Source organism: Cibotium barometz, chromosome 35, assembly GCF_041138505.1.
Source record: "Cibotium barometz isolate CiBa-2024 chromosome 35, ASM4113850v1, whole genome shotgun sequence".
Taxonomy (NCBI): Eukaryota; Viridiplantae; Streptophyta; class Polypodiopsida; order Cyatheales; family Cibotiaceae; genus Cibotium; species Cibotium barometz.
In genome coordinates, this window is record NC_141080.1 from 20,596,560 (window position 1) to 20,619,740 (window position 23,181).

The following is a 23,181-nucleotide window of genomic DNA, read 5'->3' on the forward strand; positions in this document are numbered from 1 at the left end:
ATTGCAAATCAGCCTTAAAGGCTAAAATCTGATCTCTATATCAGGTCCCGTGAGCAGCATGTCATCAACGTATAGAACAATGACCAAAAATGTGTCCTTACTCCTCTTCACATAGAGGGTACTCTCTGTTGGACTGTTGCAAAAATCATTTGCAGCCAAGTATGCATGAATCTTCTCATACCATGCTCTAGGAGTCTAGGTACTTAAGGCCATAAAGAGCCTTTTTCAACCTGCATACTTTAGACTCTTCTCCTTTCACAACAAAACCAGGAGGCTATGATACATACACCTCCTCATGTAAATTGCCATTCAAGAATGCAGTCTTAATGTCCAATTGATGTACATTCCATCCATGATGTGTTGCCAAAGCAACGAGACACCTAATGGTAGTCATACGAGATGTGGGTGCAAAGGTCTTATCATAATCAATGCCCTTTTGTTAGGCATACCCCTTTGCAACAAATCCAGCCTTGTAGCGATCAATGCTACCATCTGCTTTGCATTTTAACTTGTAAACCCACTTAATACTAATGGCCTTCTTGCCACCATGAGGTAGATCTGTCAAATACCAGGTGTCATTATACTCATCCTGCATAGCATGCATTCAATGATCATCATCCTATGCTTCCTGAAAGGAAACATGCTCCTCCTCATTACATAAAGTAGAAAAGAGAACATGATCCACATGAGAATAATCTGCATGATGAGAACCTGCACGAGTTCTGTTAGGTAAAGGAGCTACCAACTTGCTATCCCTCAATGTCTGCAGCATAAGCCATTTTGGCATGATTCTTCTATGGCTGCTCTCTCCTCATCCACTACATCCCCAATAATTGCCTCATCAAAAGGCTGATATGCCTCACACATGTAAAACGTTAGAAAGTGTTATTGCGCCCCCATTCATAGAGAGCAGTGAGCACAAATCTACCAACTCCTTTGACAGGGCACATGTGACGATTTTGTGAAGTAATGTGCTTACTAGCACCACTGTCAAAGTACCAAGCATCTGATTCTGCCCACTGACATGCATACACATAAACAAAAGGGTCATAACTACAATGTACAGTCCATGCCCAATCATCTTGAGCAAAACTTGCAGATTCTTTCTTCTCTACACTTGGTGCAGATGCATCAGCCATAACCATGCCAGATTCTTTCTTTTTCTCCTTCTCTCTAGCCTTTTCTTGCACTCATTTATGTAGTGCCCTGGTTTCCTACAATAGTGACACTTGCCTTTCTTTTTAGTCTTATCACCTTCTTTCTCTGCATCCTTACCTAAGGATTCTGATTTTGGCTTATAGCCACCATGCGAAGAAGCTTTACCTTTGCCTTTCTGATTGGCAACAAAAGCTTGTCACACCAACTCGCATAAGAGATCTATTTTGCCTAGACTGCTCTTCTTTGCAAGAGTACTGAAACCAGCTCATCAAATGTAAGGACATTTGGATTTCCCTAAGGGTAGTGGCAAAACTCTGATAAGAATCTAGCATTGCATTGGGAACTATGGGTACCAATGTACTATCAGGATATATCTCATCCACACTAGTGAGCTGCTCCTTAAAATCTTTGATCTTGATCAAGAAGTTGTCTCTTGAGTCTCCCTCATTCAATTGTTTGTACAGATATGCAACACGTGCTTCATTGTGCACTTAGTATAATGTAGCACAAGTGCATCCCTTGCCTGTTTTGAAGTCTTACATGACCGAATATGAGGAATAATGCTTCGCTTCACAAAAAGTGCAAGCAATGCATGTGCCTGTGTATGTCTTCCATCCCATCTCATTTGAGAAACAATGGGAGGTATTAGTGGTGCATGTGGAGGAGCCACATCTGTATCAGATTCTACTTCAGATGTACCTGCAGCACCTGGTTACACTGGTAGTTGTAAAACAGGACAAGTTTCACTACCACTGACCACATTCCAAAGGCCTTAAAAGAAAAGGGTTCCATGCGTGGCATCGGATACTTGTTCTTAATCGTTATCTGATTAAGAGCCCTATAGTCTGCACATCCGCATAGATCCGTCTTTCTTCTTTACCAGAAGAATAGGCGATGCCCATGGACTTGAACTAGGCCGAATAAAGCCTTTGTTCAAATATTCCTTCAATTGTTTTTCCACCTCCTGTGCCTCGGAGTTGCTTAATCTATAAGCAGATTTGCTTATAGGTTTTGATCCTGGCATAACTTTGATGCCATGGTCTACTTCTCTAGATGGTGGTAAGCCATCTGGCAAATCATCAAGAAAACCATCCTGAAATTCCTCTAATAAATTCATTAAAGTATCTATGTACTTTTTCTTTAATGTCTCTTTCGCCTTGGATTTTTTCTTGTTTGAATCGCATGCATGCCAAACAGGGTTTTCAAACAGTGGGTCTCATCCAAGGCTATTTTGCTTTCCTTGTTTGTCTACACAAACATCATCTACAGTTTCATCTACGGAAATAGAATTTAAAAGATGGTAACAAGCATATACCTCTGCTATCTGGCCTCTGCGGACCGTTGTCCATAGCTCCATGGAGGAAATAAGTGGTGTGGCGGGGACAGTACGGTCGCCCTGTAGGGTAATGACTCTACCTCCATACTCAAAACATAGCGTATTATGTAGGTAACTCGGAGCTAGACTAGGGCCCAAGCCATACAGCCACTCCCTGCCTAGATATACGTCTGCTCTAGCTAAGTGCATGACCTGAAAGTCAAGCGGAGCCTCGTAGTCCTGCATAGATAATGGGACCCCCAATACTACGGTATTCCATACCGTTTTGTCATACCCGTTGGCTAGGCCAACAGTATACTCATGATTGCTCTGGGTCGTCTCAATCAACCCCAACTTCTTGACTAACGAGTAGTTCAAGAAGTTGTGGCTAGCTCCATCATCGATAAAAACTGTGACTCTACGGCCACCTATGGTGACATACATGCGCACCATGTCATGCGGACCTACAGTAGGCTACCACATCGTTAGTGTCACCGAACAAGCGTGATGCTCATGACAATGACACACTATCACCTCTCTGAACTCTACGGAATTGAGAGGGATTCTCTACACTGTATGCAACTGCCTAGAGTATTTACCATCTCTTTTGGGCTCGTTGTCGCTCGTGCTGGCTTTAAGCTTTGGACATTCGGCCTTCGTGTGTCCTACATCTTACAATTAAAGTAGCGATTTTCCTTTCACGCTTTAATATACTGCTCTTTCTTTTGGACTTCGCTGTCTCTTTTCTTTTTGGACGGTCGCGGTTTTTTAGACCAATGACCATTCTGTCTTTCCTGGTCCATCCTATCCCCCTACTTATCACTGCGGAACCCTTTTCTTTTAAGGCCTGACCTCCTCTTCTCACCCTTGGCCCCTGCTCGAACCACCACACGCACTACGGTGCTTTATGTCATCAAATATCTGCGCATACTTAATTGCCTCTGCTAAGTCTTTAGGCTGTAAGGGCTCTACGTACTCAAGGTAATCATCTTTGAGGCCTCTTTTAAAGCCTCGCAATGACTGGAATGCATCGATCCCCTTTAGCTTGAGTACTATCTCCCTATAGTCTGAGATGTATTGAGTCAGGGATTTGTTCTCCATCGAGCACTTGTCCCATAACTCCCAGCTTCTCTCCGCCTCATTAACAGGCAAAAACTCTTTTTGAAACATTGTTTCAAACTCCGTCCAAGTGGCAGGATGAGTTGTCAAACTCATCCACCACTTGTACGCTTTGCCGGTTAATGAGATGTGTGGGAACCACCCTGGTGTTGGATTTTAATGTTAATTTTAATTTATTATTATCATCATTTTTTTTCCATGCATCCGACTGGGCTGGCCACCGGCGCTAGCCTGGCTGGCCGCTTGGGGGCTGGCTGCCGGCGCTGGCCTGGCTGGCCGCCTGCGCTAGCCTGGTTGGCCGCCTGTGGGCTCTGGCCCCGTCGGCAGCACCAGGCAGGCCGCTGACTGCGGCCAGCAGGCAGGCCGCTCTTACAAGGTTCCCACACACAGAGTCGACCTCTTCAGATTCCCACACACACAGTCGACGTCTTCTCCCGTTGTGAATGCACAGTCGACCTCTTCTCCCACAGACAAGCTCCAAAGCAAAAAACACAAAAATTGCTTACCTGCAATGGAGAGCTTGGGTGTGTGCAAGGGAGAGAGAGAGAGAGAGAGAGAGAGAGAGAGAGAGAGAGAGAGAGAGAGAGAGAGAGAGAGAGAGAGAGAGAGAGGAAACCCTTCCTTCCAGCTATGGCCAACTTCTTGTTCTGTGTACTACTTCTTGCTGTGGAAGATGATGAAGATCTTTGGGATAAGGTTATCCCCCCAATTTTGATTGAAAGCCAATCATTAAACGGCTGGGCCCGCTTCGCACGCCACTCGCGATCCCGACGCCAAGCTCTGATACCAATGCTAGATCTCTGTAGTGCCGCTACGGGTGCTACCACCACAGGAGGGGATGGCCTCTGGCTCACCACCCAACCGCCGCAGAGGAAGAATGAGGGTTGCCCCTCATCCCCCAGGCTATATAGTGTGTGGCCTGCCGTCCACATTAGCCTGGCCGCCCATGACTCCGTATGGGCGTCCTCTCCCACTGAACCCCGGATGGCCACGTCCTCGGTGCTCCGACCGAGGCGTTGACGCTAAAGCCCTATCTGGCCATCCGGTCTGCCGTAGGTCACATGCATTACAGCCTGTGTTAATCAAAATGTTCAAGAGTGAAAGAGTGCATATGAGAGAGATTTTGATTGATCTTATGACCCATACAGAATTGCTAATTATATGACCTTTAAAGTTATAATCTTTCTTTAGAGACTAGTGTTAGTTTTCTTTAAGCTTAGACGTAGACATAAAATAACCTTAAACAATGTAAGTGTAGAGTGGATTAGTACTAGTTTTTGAGTGTGGTAGGCTTCAACATTCATCTTCATAGCATTCCTATATGGAGATAAAGATCAATTGTGTACAGAGAGGATTAAGTGAGATTGAAAGAGAGTGAATTAGAGATAGAACCAATATTTATATTAGTGTGAGTTTTTTAAAGAGCAAATTATTGATGGTATTATTAATATGTAGATGGCTTGCACACCCACATGGGAAGTTGCATTGTGGCTCGAAGGCAACACCCAAGGACACATGCTTCGACAAGGCTAATGTAAGCTCTTGACTTAAACATTCAGTGACATATTTTCTAACCAAAGATATTAAATTTAAAATGACATACTTATTATAAATTAAAAAAGATATTTAATTTTTAAAGAAGAATTACTTGAAATGAGAAAATTATAAAATACTTAAAATAAACATAATATCCATGTATATATCCATAATTTATTTAATTAAACCAAACATTAATAAACATAATACCCATGTATATATTCATAATTTATTTAATTATACTAAACATTAACAAACATAATATTCATAATTTATTTAATTATACTTAATACTAATAAATATAAATTAAACTTAATTAACAACATAAGCTTAAACTTAAATAATAAACACAAACTAACTCCTCACCATAAAACTAAAAAATTTGAAAAGTGCGAAGCAAGCTTTAAGTACAAGAGGCCAACTTCCTAGCAAAACTATTCCTTCATAATGAGATCGAGTGTGGCACATAATGACTTAGTACATTGTTTGAGAAATATATAATTATGAGACACTTACAATGTTGGCACAACTTTAGATCCATCTAAATTGTGTGGATGCTCCTTTGGGCCTTGCAATGTGAGTACATGTTGTCCTTGGAGAATCTCCTTGGATGATATGCATAGATCAATGAGGGGAATATTAGTCCCAAATAAGTATATAGCCTATTTGCTGGTGTGTCCATCCTTCTTAAGATTTTAAAAAGTAAATTTGTCTCGATAGGAGATGCATCATCAACCATAACCATCCGTCGCGTAATGGGAGCCTTATAAATATAAGCTGATTGGAAGTTGGTCATACATTGAGGATGGAGCATTAAATTCTAACACAATCAATTTGACAAATGTGAACTTGTTTGGCAACATATTTGATACACATATGTTTTGCTATTAAATCACTTTTGGTTAACATTACTTCCGACGCACGACATCGACAAGGGGAAGAAATGCAAGGGTCTTAATCTTAGCTATCTTGGAGAAGACAACCGGCTAGGGTCCTGAACCTTGCATCCAATGGTGTCACCCCAATGATGCTTGCAAGAGGGTAAAAGAGTTAGAGCTAACTTGAGGCTTCCTCGGCATAAAGAGATGTACTTAATGCTACAATAGCATTTTTACTAAAGCCAATGGATAAGAAAGTGTAAGGTTGGAAACATACATTCGCCTCTTTCGGAGACTCTCCTCCATTCCTATTGTGCTGCCCTCATGGTTGTCTCCGGATGCCCGAGCACCTCGTTCCAAAAGAATGTGTTCTGTGTGGGAGAATTTTCTCATCCAGCTCTTTGTCAGCCGCATTTGCAAGCGAAGCCATGGCGACGAAGAGGTGCGGGTGTGATGGTGGTGTGCTCAGGTCCTGCAGCAAGCGGGCGGGATGAGGTACAGCCAGCGCAGAAGAAAAAGGCCATGGGAAGAAGGGCTCTAGTGGCACTTGTGGGCATCTTCATCCACCCTTCTCTAATCTCTCTGTCTCGAGCAAACGAGAGACCGTCACACGGTACGACTCCTTTGTCTTTTACACGCCATCTATGATGTTTTTGAGGCATACAGAACATTAGTAGTACAATGTACAATGGTTATTGGTATGAGTCATACTGCCGCATTAGGTTGCTGCAGATGCTTTGATCATTCGTTTCTAAATGGTAGTGTAATGATAGACCTCACGCATCTAAACTAACTGCTGGGGTTTCAAATTAATGCTGCCAGTCCTGTAAGTAGGGAATCCCCCACTCATGAAGAGGGAAACTTGACTAAGTTGGAACCCTTAATAATTGATCACTTTGCCCCACTAATCAATAGGAGAATGTAAAAGGAACCTTTGTAATTATAATTCAGAACATTCACTATTAGGCCCATTACACATCGCCATACCCCTGCCTGCCCATGCTGATGTGGTGGGGGTATGCACCGCCCATAATTCATGGGTAGGCAATCTCCCCCGCCCATACATGGGTGGTGGGGTATGTGTAACGGGCCTTAAAATCTCCGTTTTTGTATGATATCCTAGGTCGTCATGAAGTTCAATTTTGAATCTCTAGAGTCCATTTAGGGTAGATGTGAGCATGTTGTTTGCCATGGTGAGTCTAAAAAGTTCTTTAAGAATAGTTCTTGTAAGAGATGCATCCAGATGGATGCTCATCTTGTCAAAGTTACACCACAAATCATTTGCACCACAAGTTGGTACAAATGGAGATGTGCAAGAGCACTGAGGATAATAATTCCTGAGCCAAGACTGCGGGTATTATGGGAATCCTTTGGCAAAAATTGCCTCGAAACCGCTTACAACCTCAACTTCCAATGAGTCTGCCTGACGAAAACCGTCACACACCATCTCTGGGAATCGTGAATCTCTGCACCCTCAGGGGCGGATGCGGAGCCACTTCCTATGCCATATACTTATTGATGGCGAATGTTGAAGAGAACTCCCTATTGCCACGGAAAGCACAAAACTCCACTTCCCCTTTGACGATGGATGTCAGCCTTCTTCAGACATATCGTTGTTGGTCATGTTTGCTTGTTGTTGCAAGAGCAAAATGCAAATGCTTGATAATTGATGCTTATGCATGGCTGACTTCTAGACTTTGATGAGGGCTAAATTTAAAGATGCTGATGCTGTCAGAATACGCTGCGGAGATGATGACCAGATCCGGGAACACGAGCAAACGCAATGCAGAAAACAACAGCACAAGAGAGAGAGAGATAGAGGCGTGTAACTCTGCTCTATATAAACAAAGAAGATCCCGGAATGATACAACAGTGGCAAGGGGCTGTGGGGCCATTTTATATGGCCCCCAAACAGCAGTCGGCCTGCTGTAGGGCAGCCGACAGGGCCTGAACCTTGCAAGTGGCTGTCTAGCAAATCAGCCCGCCGTCCTCTTGCTTCTCCTCTTCCCAAACAGTCCCGTACAGTCCACCAAGCAGCAACACAATAGTCCCCCTCTTGCTCACACAAATCCCAAGAGCTATCAAGAGCCTATGGCTCTGATACCATGTAAGAATACGCAGTGGAGATGATGACCAGATTTGGGAACACGAGCAAACGCAATGCAGAAAACAACAGCACAAGAGAGAGAGAGAGATAGAGCGTGTAACTCTGCTCTATATACACAAAGAAGATCCCGGAATGATACAACAGTGGCAAGGGGCTGTGGGGCCATTTTATATGGCCCCCAAACAGCAGTCTGCCTGTTGTAGGGCAGCCGACAGGGCTTGAACCCAGCCATGAGCACCAGTCGGCCAGCAGCAGGGTGTCGGCCAGCTCATGTGGGAGGTCGTGGACCTGAAGCAACATAATCAGCCAGCAGAAGCAGCATGTCCAAATGCAGTCGGCCAGCTTCAGAGGTCCTCCTCCCACCATAGGGCTGCCACACCCAAGCCACAGAAAAATAGGGAAAAATGGGGAAAAAAATACGGGGAGTGAGGAAAAATGAGAAAACACCTACAAGGGCGGGCACACCCGCAACAAAGGCCCTGGTGTCAACATAAAGATAGGAGATGACTTCTAACAGATGCAACCCTATATGCTCATGTAGGGTTAATGCAAGTATAAGAAAAAGCCCCTACTGACTCTTAGAATTTTCAAAATTGGGTTTAACTGAGCGGAAGCAAATATTGACATGATGGCTGACTTCTCTAAGGATGAATGACACTAAATTGGGCTACCCTGAGTGCTCTGATACCAGTGTTACATGTAAGGGATTATAGACCGTAGTAACCATAGATTAACGTATTTAATGATTGCACTTAATACTCAATTACTCACAAGATAGATAACAAGAGAGGAGGGAGTAGAGAGATGAGATAAGTAGATGTGACACAAAGAGAGATATAGATGCAATGCAGCTATATTAAATGAATGCAAAAGTACAACTGAGATCTCAATGAGATCTATGCACAAATCTAATATGCCTGCTGTTAATGATGATGCTGCTGATGTGGACTATCTGCCACGTGATGGAGATGCGTATCTGAAGATCAATGCTGATGCTGCTGACTGAAGGCCATGCTTACGTGCTGTAAATGCTGCCTTGATGCTGCTGCTGATGATCTACTGCAGCGGATCCTCCTGATAGAAAATGCACAGCTGAGCCCTCCAGATGATGCTACGTTTGGTGCTGAAAACGCACAGGAGCTGTGGGCTTGGAGCGCTTCAGGCTGAGGAGAAAACCACCACAATCAATGCTTGCTGAATGAGGCAAAGGGCTGAATATAAATAGGCTCTTAGGCTGCTGCTTGGCCAGCTCAAAAGAGGACAAAATCTGAAGTTGTCCAATAAATGTCCAAAAATATGCATAAAATTCTTCATGTGCTGGGCATTCCAAATATAAATTGCCGGCTGAAACTGATGCCTTTTGGCCCCTGAAAACATGCCTTGAATGTTGCCACATGTCTACTAAAGATGCTCCATGCTTGCTAATGATGCTCTAATGATGCCAGCGTGTCACTGTGCATTGGTGCACGTGACAGTGCCGTAATCCCCACACAACTTGATCTCTCACACCTTGGGCAAAAAAAAACCTAGAGAGCTCCCCCCTTGACCAAAGAACTCTAAGTACCCCCAAATGATGGTAAGAGAATACGAGATTCACGAGAATGTGTAAAGAACACTGGGATTAGAACTGAAGTCAGATGCAACTGCCGAAATACACCAAGAACAAGATGTATATTTGAATGAGCGAAACTCTGGGAAGTAAACAAGAGATGTTCCGGGATGCCTGTGATGCTCCCACTTCACCGACTTTCCCCTTATGAACAAGAATCCCCAAAAACACAATTGGCAAGTCTTTTGATCTTACCAAAAATGATGTATGCAGGTCAAAGAAACCTCAGATGAGTTACCTTTCTAAACACGATGCTGGTGTGTATTAATCTGTGTCTTCTCTCTTCTTTATGCTCCCCACAAAATCACAAAGGTACTGAAGGTTTTAAACAATGAACACCTTGTGGCTTTGTAGGCGGCAAAAGACCACTCTGCTGGACAAATCAAGCCACTTGATGGCCACGATCAAACCATTGGATGGCCATGAGTAGGTGCAGGTGGTACTGATGGAAGAACATGTGCCGGTGCGACTCAAAACACAGCAGCAGTCAGCAGCTTTACCCCCTTAAACGGCAGCTATTGCCTTGCAAAATCGGCTTGCCACTCAAATGAGTTGAGGCTTTGCATTAGTGCCGTCCAAACTGGTGGGTGAAAGGGGGTAGATTTGGCGGTTCGGAGCTGTGAACTGGCGGCGATCAGCTCTGAGACAGTGGTAGCGGCAGATGGCTTTGTGGCTAGTTTTGGGCAGCTCTGATACCACTCTTCGTCCTGTACATACACAGAGAAATCAGCCTCACTTGTCGTACAAGAGGATTGTGCCTATACTAACAAAGGTGCTATGTGCTAGACTAAGGTCTACAACCATTCATTTAATCCTAACATCTAATGTGCCCCTAGCACTTATTTATGTGCACGTGTGCACTATCCTTAACAATATTTTATCTAATATTATGTGCACATGACACCATTACATTTTTGTCACATCCACCCTGCACTGGAGTGCTATGTGATATATTGGCTCTACATCAGTGAATATTTGTCGTATGCCGCAACCCTGTTGTGAGCCCCAGTTTAGGACATGTCAGGCGGGAGCTATGTAGGTCAATCTCCACAACCATAGAGAGTCTGCATGTGTCAGTCCTCTTACCCACTTGGAGAATTCATCAAATAGGTTCATGTAGAAGTCAACCTTCACATAGGTATTGCATCAGTAAGCATATGCACATGGGCCAGGCCATAAGGCACATCATGGGGGCTGCCTTGCATATGGGTCTAAGAACCCTATGCCCACTCACATGAGCAGGTCAGCCATCATAGCTGTCCTATTCAGCAGGTCGGTCACCATCTATGCAACATGAATAGCATGGAAATCATGTTGGCAGCTTGCATAAGCTTAGAAGCACCCCCTGTCGGCATCCTGTTCAGTAGTCGGCCAGCATAAAGGGCTTGCAAACATGCGGTCAGTTAGAAAGGAAAAAACATATACTACAGGCGCAGCATTTAATGCTATTAAATAGCAGTTTATTTGTCCAATAAACTGGCCGACAGCAGCAGTAGCAAATATCAGTCCATATATAAGCAAGCGCTCAGTTCTCAGCCAAAATCATCATTCATCAAATCAGTATTCAGCAGTTCTAAAGCGGTTGTGCACGCTTAGAGCCTCCGGCTTCTTGCGCCTGGAAATATATACCAACCAAGTAATGCGTTGGTGTTTGAACTTTGACTATGTTAACATAATTTTTGGTATCCTTCTTGAGGACATTGTCAAGGGGTTTGTCGCGACCAACCGCTCTCTAAGATCCCCTAGATACAAGACAAAAGCAATGCTAATCCAAATTAGATTCCATAGGCTTGAGCTCACTCTCAACCATAGTTCCAATACATTTGATTACCCCCGGGCGTAGTGGTCAAGGCTTCTGTCTATATAGACTCACACTAGTTAGCCTTGGCATCCCATACCACCAAGAGCTTCCCTAAGGGAGAGTTTTTAAAAGAACTCACCACAAGGCTTGGAGAGCTTTTAAAAGAACACCTATGCTTTGAAGATCTTGAAAAGCTATCTTTTTCTTGTGTCACGAGAAGGTTCCTCCCTATTCTTATATTGTCCTAATGGGTACCATCAAGGAAGTCAAGACTTGGTACAGGTCTATGTTTGACTCAAGTGTTGCATGCATCCATCTTCAGATGAATGTGCCAGGGTTTCATGGGGACTATAGCGTACAGGGAAGAAATAGGAGGATCAAGGTAAAAAGGCCATTGTGACCCCCCAATCAAAGGGATAGGGTCATTGAATCACGAGTGTTTTGAGAGATTAGGTTACGGTTACCATAGGATAGACTAAGTGCACATCTATAAGGGTTCATGCAATGTTTGAGGCACATGCCTATGAGAATTATGAAGCAGTGGAAGGGCAACGAATGCGGAACGCTTGGTCTAGGTAAAAATCAGTAGCAAATCATTACAAAGGAGACAGGTTCGGGGCAATTTTAGACCAGTTTTGGGTAGCGTAAGCATGTGTAAACGAGTTTAGCCAAGGGACCTTGGCTTGGGCACTTTAAGTCTAGTATGAGTGACTTTTATCACCCTTTTTAAGGGCTTGCAAAGGGCTGGCTAGCAACGCTATGTGATCATTCAAGTTTCCATGCAATCGTAACTTTGTCATAATTATGCCATTTAATTTACTTCCACAAGGCTTATGTAACATCAAGGCTAAGATGTGAGAGGTGGGTTTTGACTCTAGGACTTTGGGTGAGGAGTCGTCATGTGGTGGTGCTCTAACCTCAAGGTTGAGGGGTGCTCATAGTTGATTCGAAACTCGTGTCAAATGAGGTGAGGCTTATGGTACGACCCTTATCAGAGTTGGAGAAACTCACCCGTCTGTGTGCCACCCCAGTGACCTTCCAATGGGTCACACAACCTGTCTTCTCTTGTGTTTTGGATGCACACAAGAGTGTAGTCCTTCGAAGAAGAATTCGGCTAGCTTTTCTTCAAGGGCTTTGAAACACTTTCCCGTGTACACTTGGGCAGCACCTCCGCTACTAAGTGTTGGTCTTATCTTTTGCAAAAGAATCTCCACACTTGATAGGGTAGCTTTAGCCTCCTTGTCTTCTTGCTCTCAAGCTCTAAGTGTTGTCTCTCTCTCTCTCTCTCTCACAAAATGATTATGAAGTTCTTGCCTCTCCTCTCACATCTATAATGAGGGTAGCTAGCCTCTTTTTATAGTGAAGTTCTTTTCCCCTTTTCAAAAACAGAAAGAGATAAATAGTGCATCTCCCTCTTGAAAATAGAAAGAGATGGTTTCTAAATGTGCATCTCCTTTTTGAAAATAGAAAGAATGAGTGTGCATGAGAAACTTTCTTAATAATTCTCTCCTCAAAATAGAAAGAGATAGTCTACTCTTCTTTTTTAAAATAGTAACTTTCCCCCTTCAAGAAATAGAAAGAGATGCTGATAACTAAACTTCTAAAACGAGTTTGCATGTTCAGCTGAAGGAAAAGTTGCTGAGCTGGCACGGGCGAGCAGATGCCACGTCACCATTTTTTCCCCTCCTTTTGGGGGTTTTCAACCGTTTTGATTCTGATTCCGACCTCTGTTTTTCCAAAAGATGAAGGGAAATCCCTTAAATCAAATTTCGATCCTAAAAAGTTAGTATATCTTTAAAATTTGTTGAAATTTAGGTGATAAGAATACTTAACCTCCTGCAAAATACAAGCAACTAGATCAACAACCAGTAACATGTAGGCATTTGATCCTTTAAGGATGAATGCCTACATGTTCATGCATTTCCAAAACAGTATTCAATGCAAGTTTATCAAGCAACTTAATGTGTATGTGTCTAAGGTGAATACCATCCGTTCAATACACTTTGTATCCATCTATACTCTCTCCCTTAAACTAATCCATCATGCTTTATAAAGCATGTCTAATCACACTTCCCCACTTACGGATGGAAGTATGTCCATAGCCAATTATACTTCCCCTCTCAGGAATGGAAGCATGTCCAATCATACTTCCCCGCTTAGGGATGGAAGCATGTCCATTCATGGGTTCCCCCGGAATAAGAACTCATGAAGCCTGCCGTACTAAGTCAGACAAGATGTCCAAGCTATATTTATCTTCAAGATTCTTGATACAAGATTTCCATGTACATGGTTAGTTTTTCTCACAAACACCCAAGCTGTAGCATGCCGACAGCAGTCTTGAGGCATAAATATGCCGTAAATAGCCTAAAAAAGACTCATAAAATGGTAGAAAAAATCCTATATGATGTCTGCTAGTTATGCAATGTAGGGCCTCATACAAATGACCAGTACAAGCATGCTAATGTACATGTAGACCATCTAGAGATGATATATTTTCCAACACCTCCTCGTCAGCGCGAGAGGGGTGGTCCAATACCAACACCTCCAAAGTAGCTCTCGGAAGTGGTTTGGTGAAGAGATCAGCCACATTGTTCTTGGTAGAACAGTAGGCCAGCCGAAGAAGTGCAAGCTTGATCCAGTCGCATACAAAATGATAATGCACCTCAATATGCTTGGATCGTCCTCGTATCACAGGATTCTGAGCTAGAGCAATAGCACTCTGAGAATCCGAGAGGATGGTAACCGAGCAAGTGTTGCCACAGCACAAATGTTCCAAAATTTGATGAATATAAAGTGCCTCGATGGAGGAGAGAAGTAAGGATTTGTACTCAGTCTTGGTGAAAGAAGCATCAACAATCCTCTGCTTCTGAGACTTCCAAGAAACCAATCCTGTATCAAGCATGAAGCAATAGCCAGATGTAGACCTCCGAGTATCAATGCAACCTGCCCAATCAGAATCTGTGAAACCAACCAAATTAGCACCACTAGAATAGATGATGCCATAATCTGAAGTACCTCGAAGATAACGAAGAACTCTCAAGGCTGCTTGTCAATGAGACCTTCAAGCGGCTGATGAGAACTGGCTGAGAACACTCATAGCATAGGATATATCTGGACGGGTGTTGGCAAGGTAAAGCAATGAGCCAACAGTCTGTTGGTACTCTGTGGAATCCACCAAGGGTGTATCATCCTCCTTGGATAACTTGGCATTGGGATCCATGGGACAAGAGTGTTAGAAGTCATCTCCTGTCTATATCTATACACCAGGGCCTTTGTTGTGGCTGTGCCCGCCCTTATCAGGTGTTTTCTCATTTTTTCCCACTCTCTGTCATGTGCACAGTATGTATCTACCGTGTGCTACACGCACGCAAGACTAGTTTCGAGGCTTGGGGAAGCTTGGAACTAGGCAGGCTGATTGACGAGCTGAGTTAGGGATATACTAACGGGCGGGCGCCCAAGTGGGGACGCCCGATGACCGGCCAAGAGCCTATAAAAGGGTGGCCAAGGTTAGTTATTGGGATATAGAGAGTCTCGCGAGTTTGTGAGAGCTCTATGGTCTTGGAGCCTGTATCTAGTGCAGACGTGCACCTGCTTTACGCAGTCGAGGCCGGCAGCAATCTCGAGGCCTGCGAGGGCAGCTTCGTGGCGGTATGGGACGTCGCGAGGAGGAGATTGGTCGGTACGTCAACCTAGTTAGCTCAGCTCATGGCTCGGTGGGGACAGCCAAGATTGTGGGCTTGCCCACGGCTGTCATGGTTGGGAGGTGAGTCAGGCCTGCACCCCCTTGTTGTTTGTTTGTTCGTTTGTTTGCAGGCGAACCAAGAACGATCACGAGGAGATCCGTGGGGATTTGACAGTGGTATCACAGCATACCTCGTGAACGAGCAAGTCGGTAGGTAGAGAAGATGAGGTCGAAGAAAGGTACGTGTTAGAAAAGCTTGCTGTTCTTTGTGTGCATACTGCTGTTTTCAGTTTCAGTATGTGTTTTTCTTCATCAAAGAAACCCATGTTGATGGGAGGTGGTAGTTTAGGAAGGGTCGTTTGCGTTGCAAAGAAGAGGAAAGATAGTCGCATGACCGTAGAGAGAAAACAGAAAAAAAAGAGCATGTTCGTTGCTTTTGGCGTAAGAGAGAGAGAGCGAGAGAAGTGCTGGATTGCAGATTCGCGTTGGTTGGTGGAGTGCTGCGGACACGTGCGGTTGGCCGGGTGCTGCGGGTGGTTGAGGGCGCCAGTGCATGGGCGGCCAGGGCCAGTCGGCTGGCAGGCGCCTAGGCCTGCGTAGCCAGGCGGCCAGGCCTGCCAAGCCAGGTAGCCAGGCTTGCGCAGCCAGCCCAGGCAGCGCCCAGGCCAAGCCAAGCGAGCGCCCAGGCCAGGCCAGGCCGGCAGGCGCCCAAGGTCACGCTGCCATGAAGCTCAGGCCCACGCGGGCTGGCGCAGGCTGCACACAGGCGCCGATAGCACATCAGGTGCCGGAAGTGGTTGGCGACGGCAGCAAGTTGACGTCAGCAGACGGCAACAGCACATCGGCGGCTAAACCAGGAGGAGAAAAAAAAACAAGGAAAGCCTACGTTTTTTTTGGGGCTTTCGTTTTTTTCTGAGTTTAAATTTTTTTTTTTAAAGGTTTAAAAACTCCTCCAAGGTTTCAAAGGTGTTTTTTTTAAAGAACCTAGAATATATATATATATATATATATATATATATATATATATATATATATATATATATATAAACACAAAAAAAAAGCAAAAGCTAAGCCTAGCTTTTGGAGATTTTTAGCTTTTGGGGGCTTTTAGTTTTTTTGGGAAACCTTTATAAACCCCCTCAAGTGGGCTTCTTGCCACACATCTCTCAAGTTTTCAAGCTCTCAAGCTCTCAATTTCCCTTGCACTTTCCTTGTGCAAAGATTGAATTTTCTCTCCACATACTCTCTTCACGATGTCGACCCAAGAATCGGAGTTGGAGCCCCTTGTGGAACGCGAAGGCTTGCCGGCTACGGAAGGTACCGATGCCGATCTTTTTGACGATTTTGTGTCAAAATCAGATTTCCAAGAGTTTAAAGTAGCTCTCGAAGCTTCTTCGAACGGAACGTCAGGCACAAATCGCAGCCCAGATGCAAGCTTTGCAGAACTCCATCGCTCTATTGACCACTACTCTCTCTACTTTCTCGGGGATGGATACCTTGGCTTCAGCTTTAGGCCCCAATATTACTCCGGAACCGTTCAGGGGCGAGCAAAAGTAGCGCACCAAGGAGATCGTGGACACGTGGCTACATAAGTGGCGAGTTCACTTTCAGTTTCATCCATATGATGACGGAAAGAAGATACAATTAGCAGCAGGTTTCCTGTCCGGCAAAGCTTTGCTTTGGTGGAAGGAACTCAACCCTAAGCCAACGACTTGGGCACAATTCGAAAATATTTTCAAGAAAGAATTCCTCAAGAAAGAGGATGATTATGATGTTGTTGCCCGGTTTTCAGCTTTGACCATGACCTCGCAGCACCTCACTTATGAGGTCTACCTCCAGAAGTTTCGTGACTTGCAGATGAAAGCTACAACGATGGATCCCACTACTCTTTTGGGGTTTTTCGTAGTTGGTTTACCAGACTCGTACCGATTACAGGTTAAAAATAATAAATGTAAAACATTGGACGAGGCCATTCATTCAGTTCATATCTATGATGATACGATGGTCTCTTCCAAGTCGAAACCCGTTCCCGAGTAGGGGAACAAGCATAAAAGAAAGTTCTCCGCACCTATGGCTAACATGACTGAAGACAAGTCTTCGGACCAACCTTCGAAGAGTTCCAGTTCGACACCAGCGAAGAAGAAACGACTCCTTAGGGCTTTAAAGCTCAAGAAGGAAGGACGTTGTTTTATCTGCGAAGAAAAAGGACACATGCGTAACGAGTGTCCAAAGCAAAAGGGTACCAAGACAAACGCAGGACCCAAGTCAAAGGCAGCTAACCAGTTGTCTTTGACAGGTACGTCAATTACTGAACTTTCTCGCCCTAGTACTTGTTCTGATTGTCTGTTCAATTCTAAAGTATTTGGCTTGCATGATCTTCTCCGAGTTTATGGAGAAGTGAATGGCCATAAGATTCACATTCTTTTAGACCCTGGTAGCTCACACAACTTTGTTAACTACAAACTTGTGCAAAAATTGAGTCTTGATACGACACTCAGCGACCATACCTATGAGGTACGCCTACCTGCGGGAAGGCAAGTTTGGGATCGCAAGGTGGAGATGCTTTCAATCCAGATTCAGGACTACAAAGATACTCTGGAATGCTATGTAATGCATCTAGAAAATGTAGACTTGTTATTAGGGATTGAGTGGTTTAAGACTCTTGAAGTCCAGATAGATTGGTCTAGTCATATTTTTTCTTTTCAGCACAGGGACACCAAGTATAGTATTTTAGGTGATTGTATTCATCCCTCTTGTAAATACAATTGATTTTGGAAATATAATGGATTCTTCTTTGTATACCGCTTTCCATCGTGTATTGATTCCACTTTCTTCCTTTCTCATCCCTTCCTTGGATGTAAATGAATTAAGTGTGTTTGAAAGCAAAGAATTACAGAAGATACTTGATTCGTTTCAAGATGTATTTCCTAAGGAATTGCCATCAGGTTTACTGTTGGGGTAAAGGCATTATGCCCACCCTTATAGTGTGTACAAGCCCATAAGTTTTATAGTACATAGTACACTTAGTACTTTTAATGTACTAAGTGCACTATGTGCACTAGAGCAAATATACATGTGTGATAGGGGAGTCACACACTCATACTTTGTGAGTTGACTTATCCCTACATGTCTCTCTCTCTCTCTCCCGTCTTCTCTGTGTGTCTCCCACATGAAACCCTAATTGTTTCATCTGAGCTTCTTAAGCTCCTTCAACTGGTATCAGAGCATCTTCTAGGGTAAGCGCTTGTGCAGGGTATGCCATAGGCATGCATGAACTTAAGCCCGCTTGCCACTGCTAGGGTTGCTGCAAGGGCAGAGGACCTTTCTGCCTTTGGCCCGCCTCCTTTTTTGAGCACATTCCCAGGATGCAGTACACGGAAACCTGATGTCCGGGCTAGCGACTTCCGTGATCTGGACCTGTTGGTGCATCCCAGGGCCGTCTTACCTGCCCTCACCTTCACCACGCTGCTCCTCTGTGTAACCGCCCATCCAAGGCTCAGCCTTGGAGACATTAGCCCGACCAGGATGCAGTACATCCACAACAAATTGCTTGCGGGAGAGAAGGCGATTGGTCATGAACTTACGCGTGCGCACAGTACAGTTCTTGAGGTCCGCCATGGCGTGATTGTTGAAGAGCTCCTCCGCTATCGCCCACCTGCACGAATATATTGTACGCTGAGAAGCGAGCAAGTCCAGCAGCAGCTCCCTTCAACAGCCGTACAGCACACAGCAGCATCCGTACCTGCACAGCAGCAGCAGGCAGCACACGAGTCAGCAGATACGACCCCCCCCCCTTCCTGCAACAGAAATCAAGAAATGCAGTCTGCAAATCGCAAGAAATTAGGAATTTCAGAGGTATTTGCTTAAATTTTGGGATTTGCATGTCCATTATCATCAATTGAGGTGCTAATGGCTCAGATTTGAGCACAATTGGCAACATTGGGTGACATTGGTCACATTCCGGGTCAATTGGCAGGAAATTGGGTGTTAACATTTGGGGCTTTTGATGTAATTGTGCCATTGGGCATTCATACATGCTGTATGATGTGAGCAATCTCACATTCGGGGCTAAATTGCAGGAAATTGGAGTGCAAATCAAAGGGCTTTTGTGCCAATTGGGTTGATTTGCATGCAGGCACTGGCATTTGATGCTTTGGGCAATGTGTTGATGCCTGTCAAGCACTCAATGTGCCAGCAAATCAAGGGGCTTTTATGTATTGGATGTATATGTGGCCAAGGGGAAGCATTGTGAAGACTCTGGATGCCTTCATGTGCATTAATGTACCATTCATGATCAGAAATTGATCTTGAATCAAGGGGCCTTTCAAGATTTTGTGCTTGTTGAGCTTGGCAAAGTAGCAGGGAAGACTTTTATGCCTTGAACCCTCAGAAATCCACTTGCAGTCAAGGGGCTTTTGCCCAATTTCTGTCCGGGACTGTTGTATGCAGTGGTGGGGACTGTCAAGGTCTGATTTTCACTCATTTGGACAGCCAGGAGAGCATTTATTGCTACTGTACTTGCTGGTACAGATTTGGTACAACTTTGTATAAGTTTTGGCATGGTTGTACATTGATTTGAGTGAAGAAAAGGCTCTTTTTTCAGCTGTTGTACTTGCCGGTACAGATTTGGTACATCATTGGTGAGCACTTAGTACTGTTGTACAGTATTTTGGAAGGGGAACAGAGCACATCTAAGGTGCTGTCATAAATCTGCAGCAACCAGATTTTGGTGATTTTATCACATTCAGTGGGAGGAGAGTTGCATTCGTGCTTCCGCAGTGGGAGATAAACTTTGGGAGAACAACTGTGAGCACTTTGTGTGCTTTAGTGCAGTGTTTGCACATCTTGCAGGGAGTCAGGCATTGACTGTGTCAAAGGTTGCATATTGCTATGGCAACCACAGGTGAGAGCTCTTCATTGCTTCACATCAAGAAGCTTGAAGGCTCACATAATTATGACATTTGGCAAACCCAGTGCTATAATGTGTTGCTCCAGAAGAAGCAGCACAAGCCTATCAAAGAAAGAGGTGTAATGCCCGCTTCTCTTACTGCTGAAGAATGGGAAGATATGGATGAGCTGGCAAGATCCACCATCATGTTTCTGTGTCAGACTCTTTACTTTTCAGCATACGTGAAGAGAAGACAGCTTGGGGAATGTGGCAAAGATTGCAGGACTTGTATGCCCAGCAAAGTGCCTCAAGCAAAGTGTATTGGTTGAAGAAACTCATAGGTCTTCAAATGAAGGAAGGGGCGTCTACGACAGCCCATCTAAATGAGTTTAATGGTGTTGTCAGCTAGGTCATCAATCAAAAGTTGGCAATGGACGATGAGTTCAAAGCCACCTTTCTCTTATGCACTTTGCCAGAGAGTTGGGACGCATTCAGGACAGCCACTAGCAATTCAAATGCTGTGCTTTCATATGCAGATGTGGAGGGTGCTCTCCTTCAAGAGAAGATGAACATGAAGAACAACTCTGTTGGAAAGTCCAATGCAATGAATGCACGTGGGAGATCCCAGCAAAGGGGTAAAAGCCAAGAACGGGGAAGGAGCAAGTCCCGCTCCAAAAAGGACTTGGAATGCCATTATTGTGGCAAGAAGGGACATTTCAAAAAGCAATGCTACAAATGGAAGAATGATCAAAAGGAAAAGGGCCAAGGAAAAGACAAAGACAAAGATGAAGCCAAAGATGCAAAGCCAAAGGGCAAAAGTGGAGTCAAGATTGAAGAAGTCAATGTGTCACATGCAGGTGACAGTGAGGATGAAGTCCTATTCATGTCTTCACTTGATGCCCATTCACTCCATGCAGGAGATGGTCATGGTATGCACTCATGGATCATTGATTCAGGTGCCTCCTTTCATGTCACAGGTTGCAGAGACTTGTTTGTCAGATATACTGCTGGCAATGAAGGAGTAGCTTATTTGGGTGACAACCGTGCATGCCAGATTCTTGGCAGAGGTGATATGAGGCTTGTGTTTTCAGATGGCTCACAGCTTATGCTCCATGATGTCAGGCTTGTGCCTGAGATCAAGAAGAACCTGTTTTCTACTGGACAGCTTGATGATGCTGGTTATGTTACCACATTTGGTAGTGGAAAGTGGAAGATTAGTAAGGGCTCACTGGTTGTTGCCAGAGGTTCTAAGGTGGACACTCTTTACTTCATGCATGCTGGTGTTTGTCACCATACTAATGTAAATGCAACCGAGCTGCCGGAAATCTCTATGTGGCATAGCTAGTTGGGACACATGAGTGTCAAAGGAATGGAGCAATTGTCTCGTTTTGGTTACTTGCCTTCTCTAAAGTTCTCAAGTTTTCAGTTTTGTGAGCATTGTATATATGGCAGGCAACTCCAGTGCCCCCACAAGAAAGCTCTTGGACAGAAAGATGCTCAGTTAGAGCTTGTGCATACAGATGTATGTGAGATGCCTCAGCTTTCTTTGGGAGGGGCAAAATATTTTGTGTCTTTTATTGATGATGCCACACGCAAGGTGTGGGTTTATCCTCTTCGTTTGAAGAGTGATACATTCTCAGTGTTTGAGAAGTTTGTTGCTCATGTTGAGAATCAAACTGGCAAAACATTGAAGGCTTTGCGTTCCGACAATGGTGGAGAGTATATATCCAAACAGTTTCAGGACTTTTGTGATGCTAAAGGCATCAAGAGGGACCTCTCTGCTCCTTATGATCCTCCACAAAATGGGACAACAGAGAGGATGAACAGGACCATTCAGGAGAAGGTCCGTTCTATGTTGTCACATGCTGCGTTACCTCATGGTTTTTGGGCTGAAGCTGTTATGACAGCCGTTCATCTTATAAACAGGTCACCTAACACGAGGCTTGGTGGGAAAGTGCCAGAGGAAGTATGGACAGGGAAGCCTCCGTCCTACAAGCACTTGAGAGTGTTTGGTTGCGTTGCGTGCGTGCACATACGCAGGGAAATACGCACCAAACTTGATCCTAAGTCTCACAAATGCATATTCCTAGGATATGGTGACAGAGGTGAAATGGGGTATAGACTTTGGGATCCAGTGAATAGAAAGATTATACGCAGCAATGATGTCATTTTTGATGAAACATGCATGTATAAGGAGCCTGCAAGGCAACAGGAGCCTGGCAGAGTCATCTTTGATGATGATGGACAACCAAGGGCTGTAAATCAGCCATTACAGCAACAAAACCAGCCCTTAAATGGTGCTGGAAATGGTCCAAATGGACAGCCAGAGATGGCAGAAGATATCCCTATGGATATCCCACAGTTAGAGGAGATACCGGGCATGATCTTTCAACCTTATGGCATGGAACAGGAGCCACCAATAGGTGATATGGAGGCTGGACAGCAACCTGCAAATGATGATCATTGGGTACGGAGGTCCACAAGACCCTCCAGACCCCCTGACAGGTTTGTTCCAGGGGTTGACTACTTGATGCTCACTGACTGTGGGGAGCCCTCTTGTTATAAGGAGGCTTTACAGAGGGCAGACAAGGCTCTTTGGGAGCGTGCTATGAAGTCAGAGATGGATTCTCTACACAAAAATGGAACATGGGAGTTGGTGCATTTGCCTACAGGCAAGAAGGTTTTGCCATGCAAGTGGGTTTACAGGCTCAAAGTTGCACCTGATGCAAAGCCAAGATACAAAGCCAGGTTAGTGGCTAAGGGCTTCAAGCAGGAATATGGTGTGGACTTTGATGAGATCTTCTCTCCAGTGGTCAAAATGACCACACTTAGAGCTGTATTAGCTTTGGTTGCTCATGATGATCTGGATTTGATTCAGATGGATGTGAAGACTGCTTTTCTTCACGGTGATCTCCATGAGGAGATATATATGCAACAGCCAGAGGGTTATGCAGTGAATGGAAAGGAGAAGCTTGTATGCAAGCTGAAAAAGAGTCTTTATGGGCTCAAACAGGCACCAAGGGAATGGTATCATAAATTTGATACATTCATGAAATCCCAGGATTTCAAGAGGAGTGACATAGATCAC

General features: G+C 44.4%; 1 protein-coding gene across 2 annotated transcripts in view; it reads left to right on the forward strand.

Moving 5' to 3' along the window:
- The first annotated feature begins 6,094 nt into the window (after window positions 1-6,094).
- LOC147618212 (uncharacterized) overlaps window positions 6,095-23,181 on the forward strand; it is a 31,233-nt gene continuing 14,146 nt past the window's right edge. Inside the window, exon 1 of one of the 2 annotated variants that reach the window (XM_086774653.1) lies at window positions 6,095-6,619. In XM_086774653.1, coding sequence (XP_086630779.1) covers window positions 6,331-6,619 — 289 coding nt within the window. In that variant the 5' untranslated portion in view covers window positions 6,095-6,330. The remainder of the gene's footprint in view (window positions 6,620-23,181) is intronic. The other variant, XR_015262075.1, reaches the window with a different exon arrangement.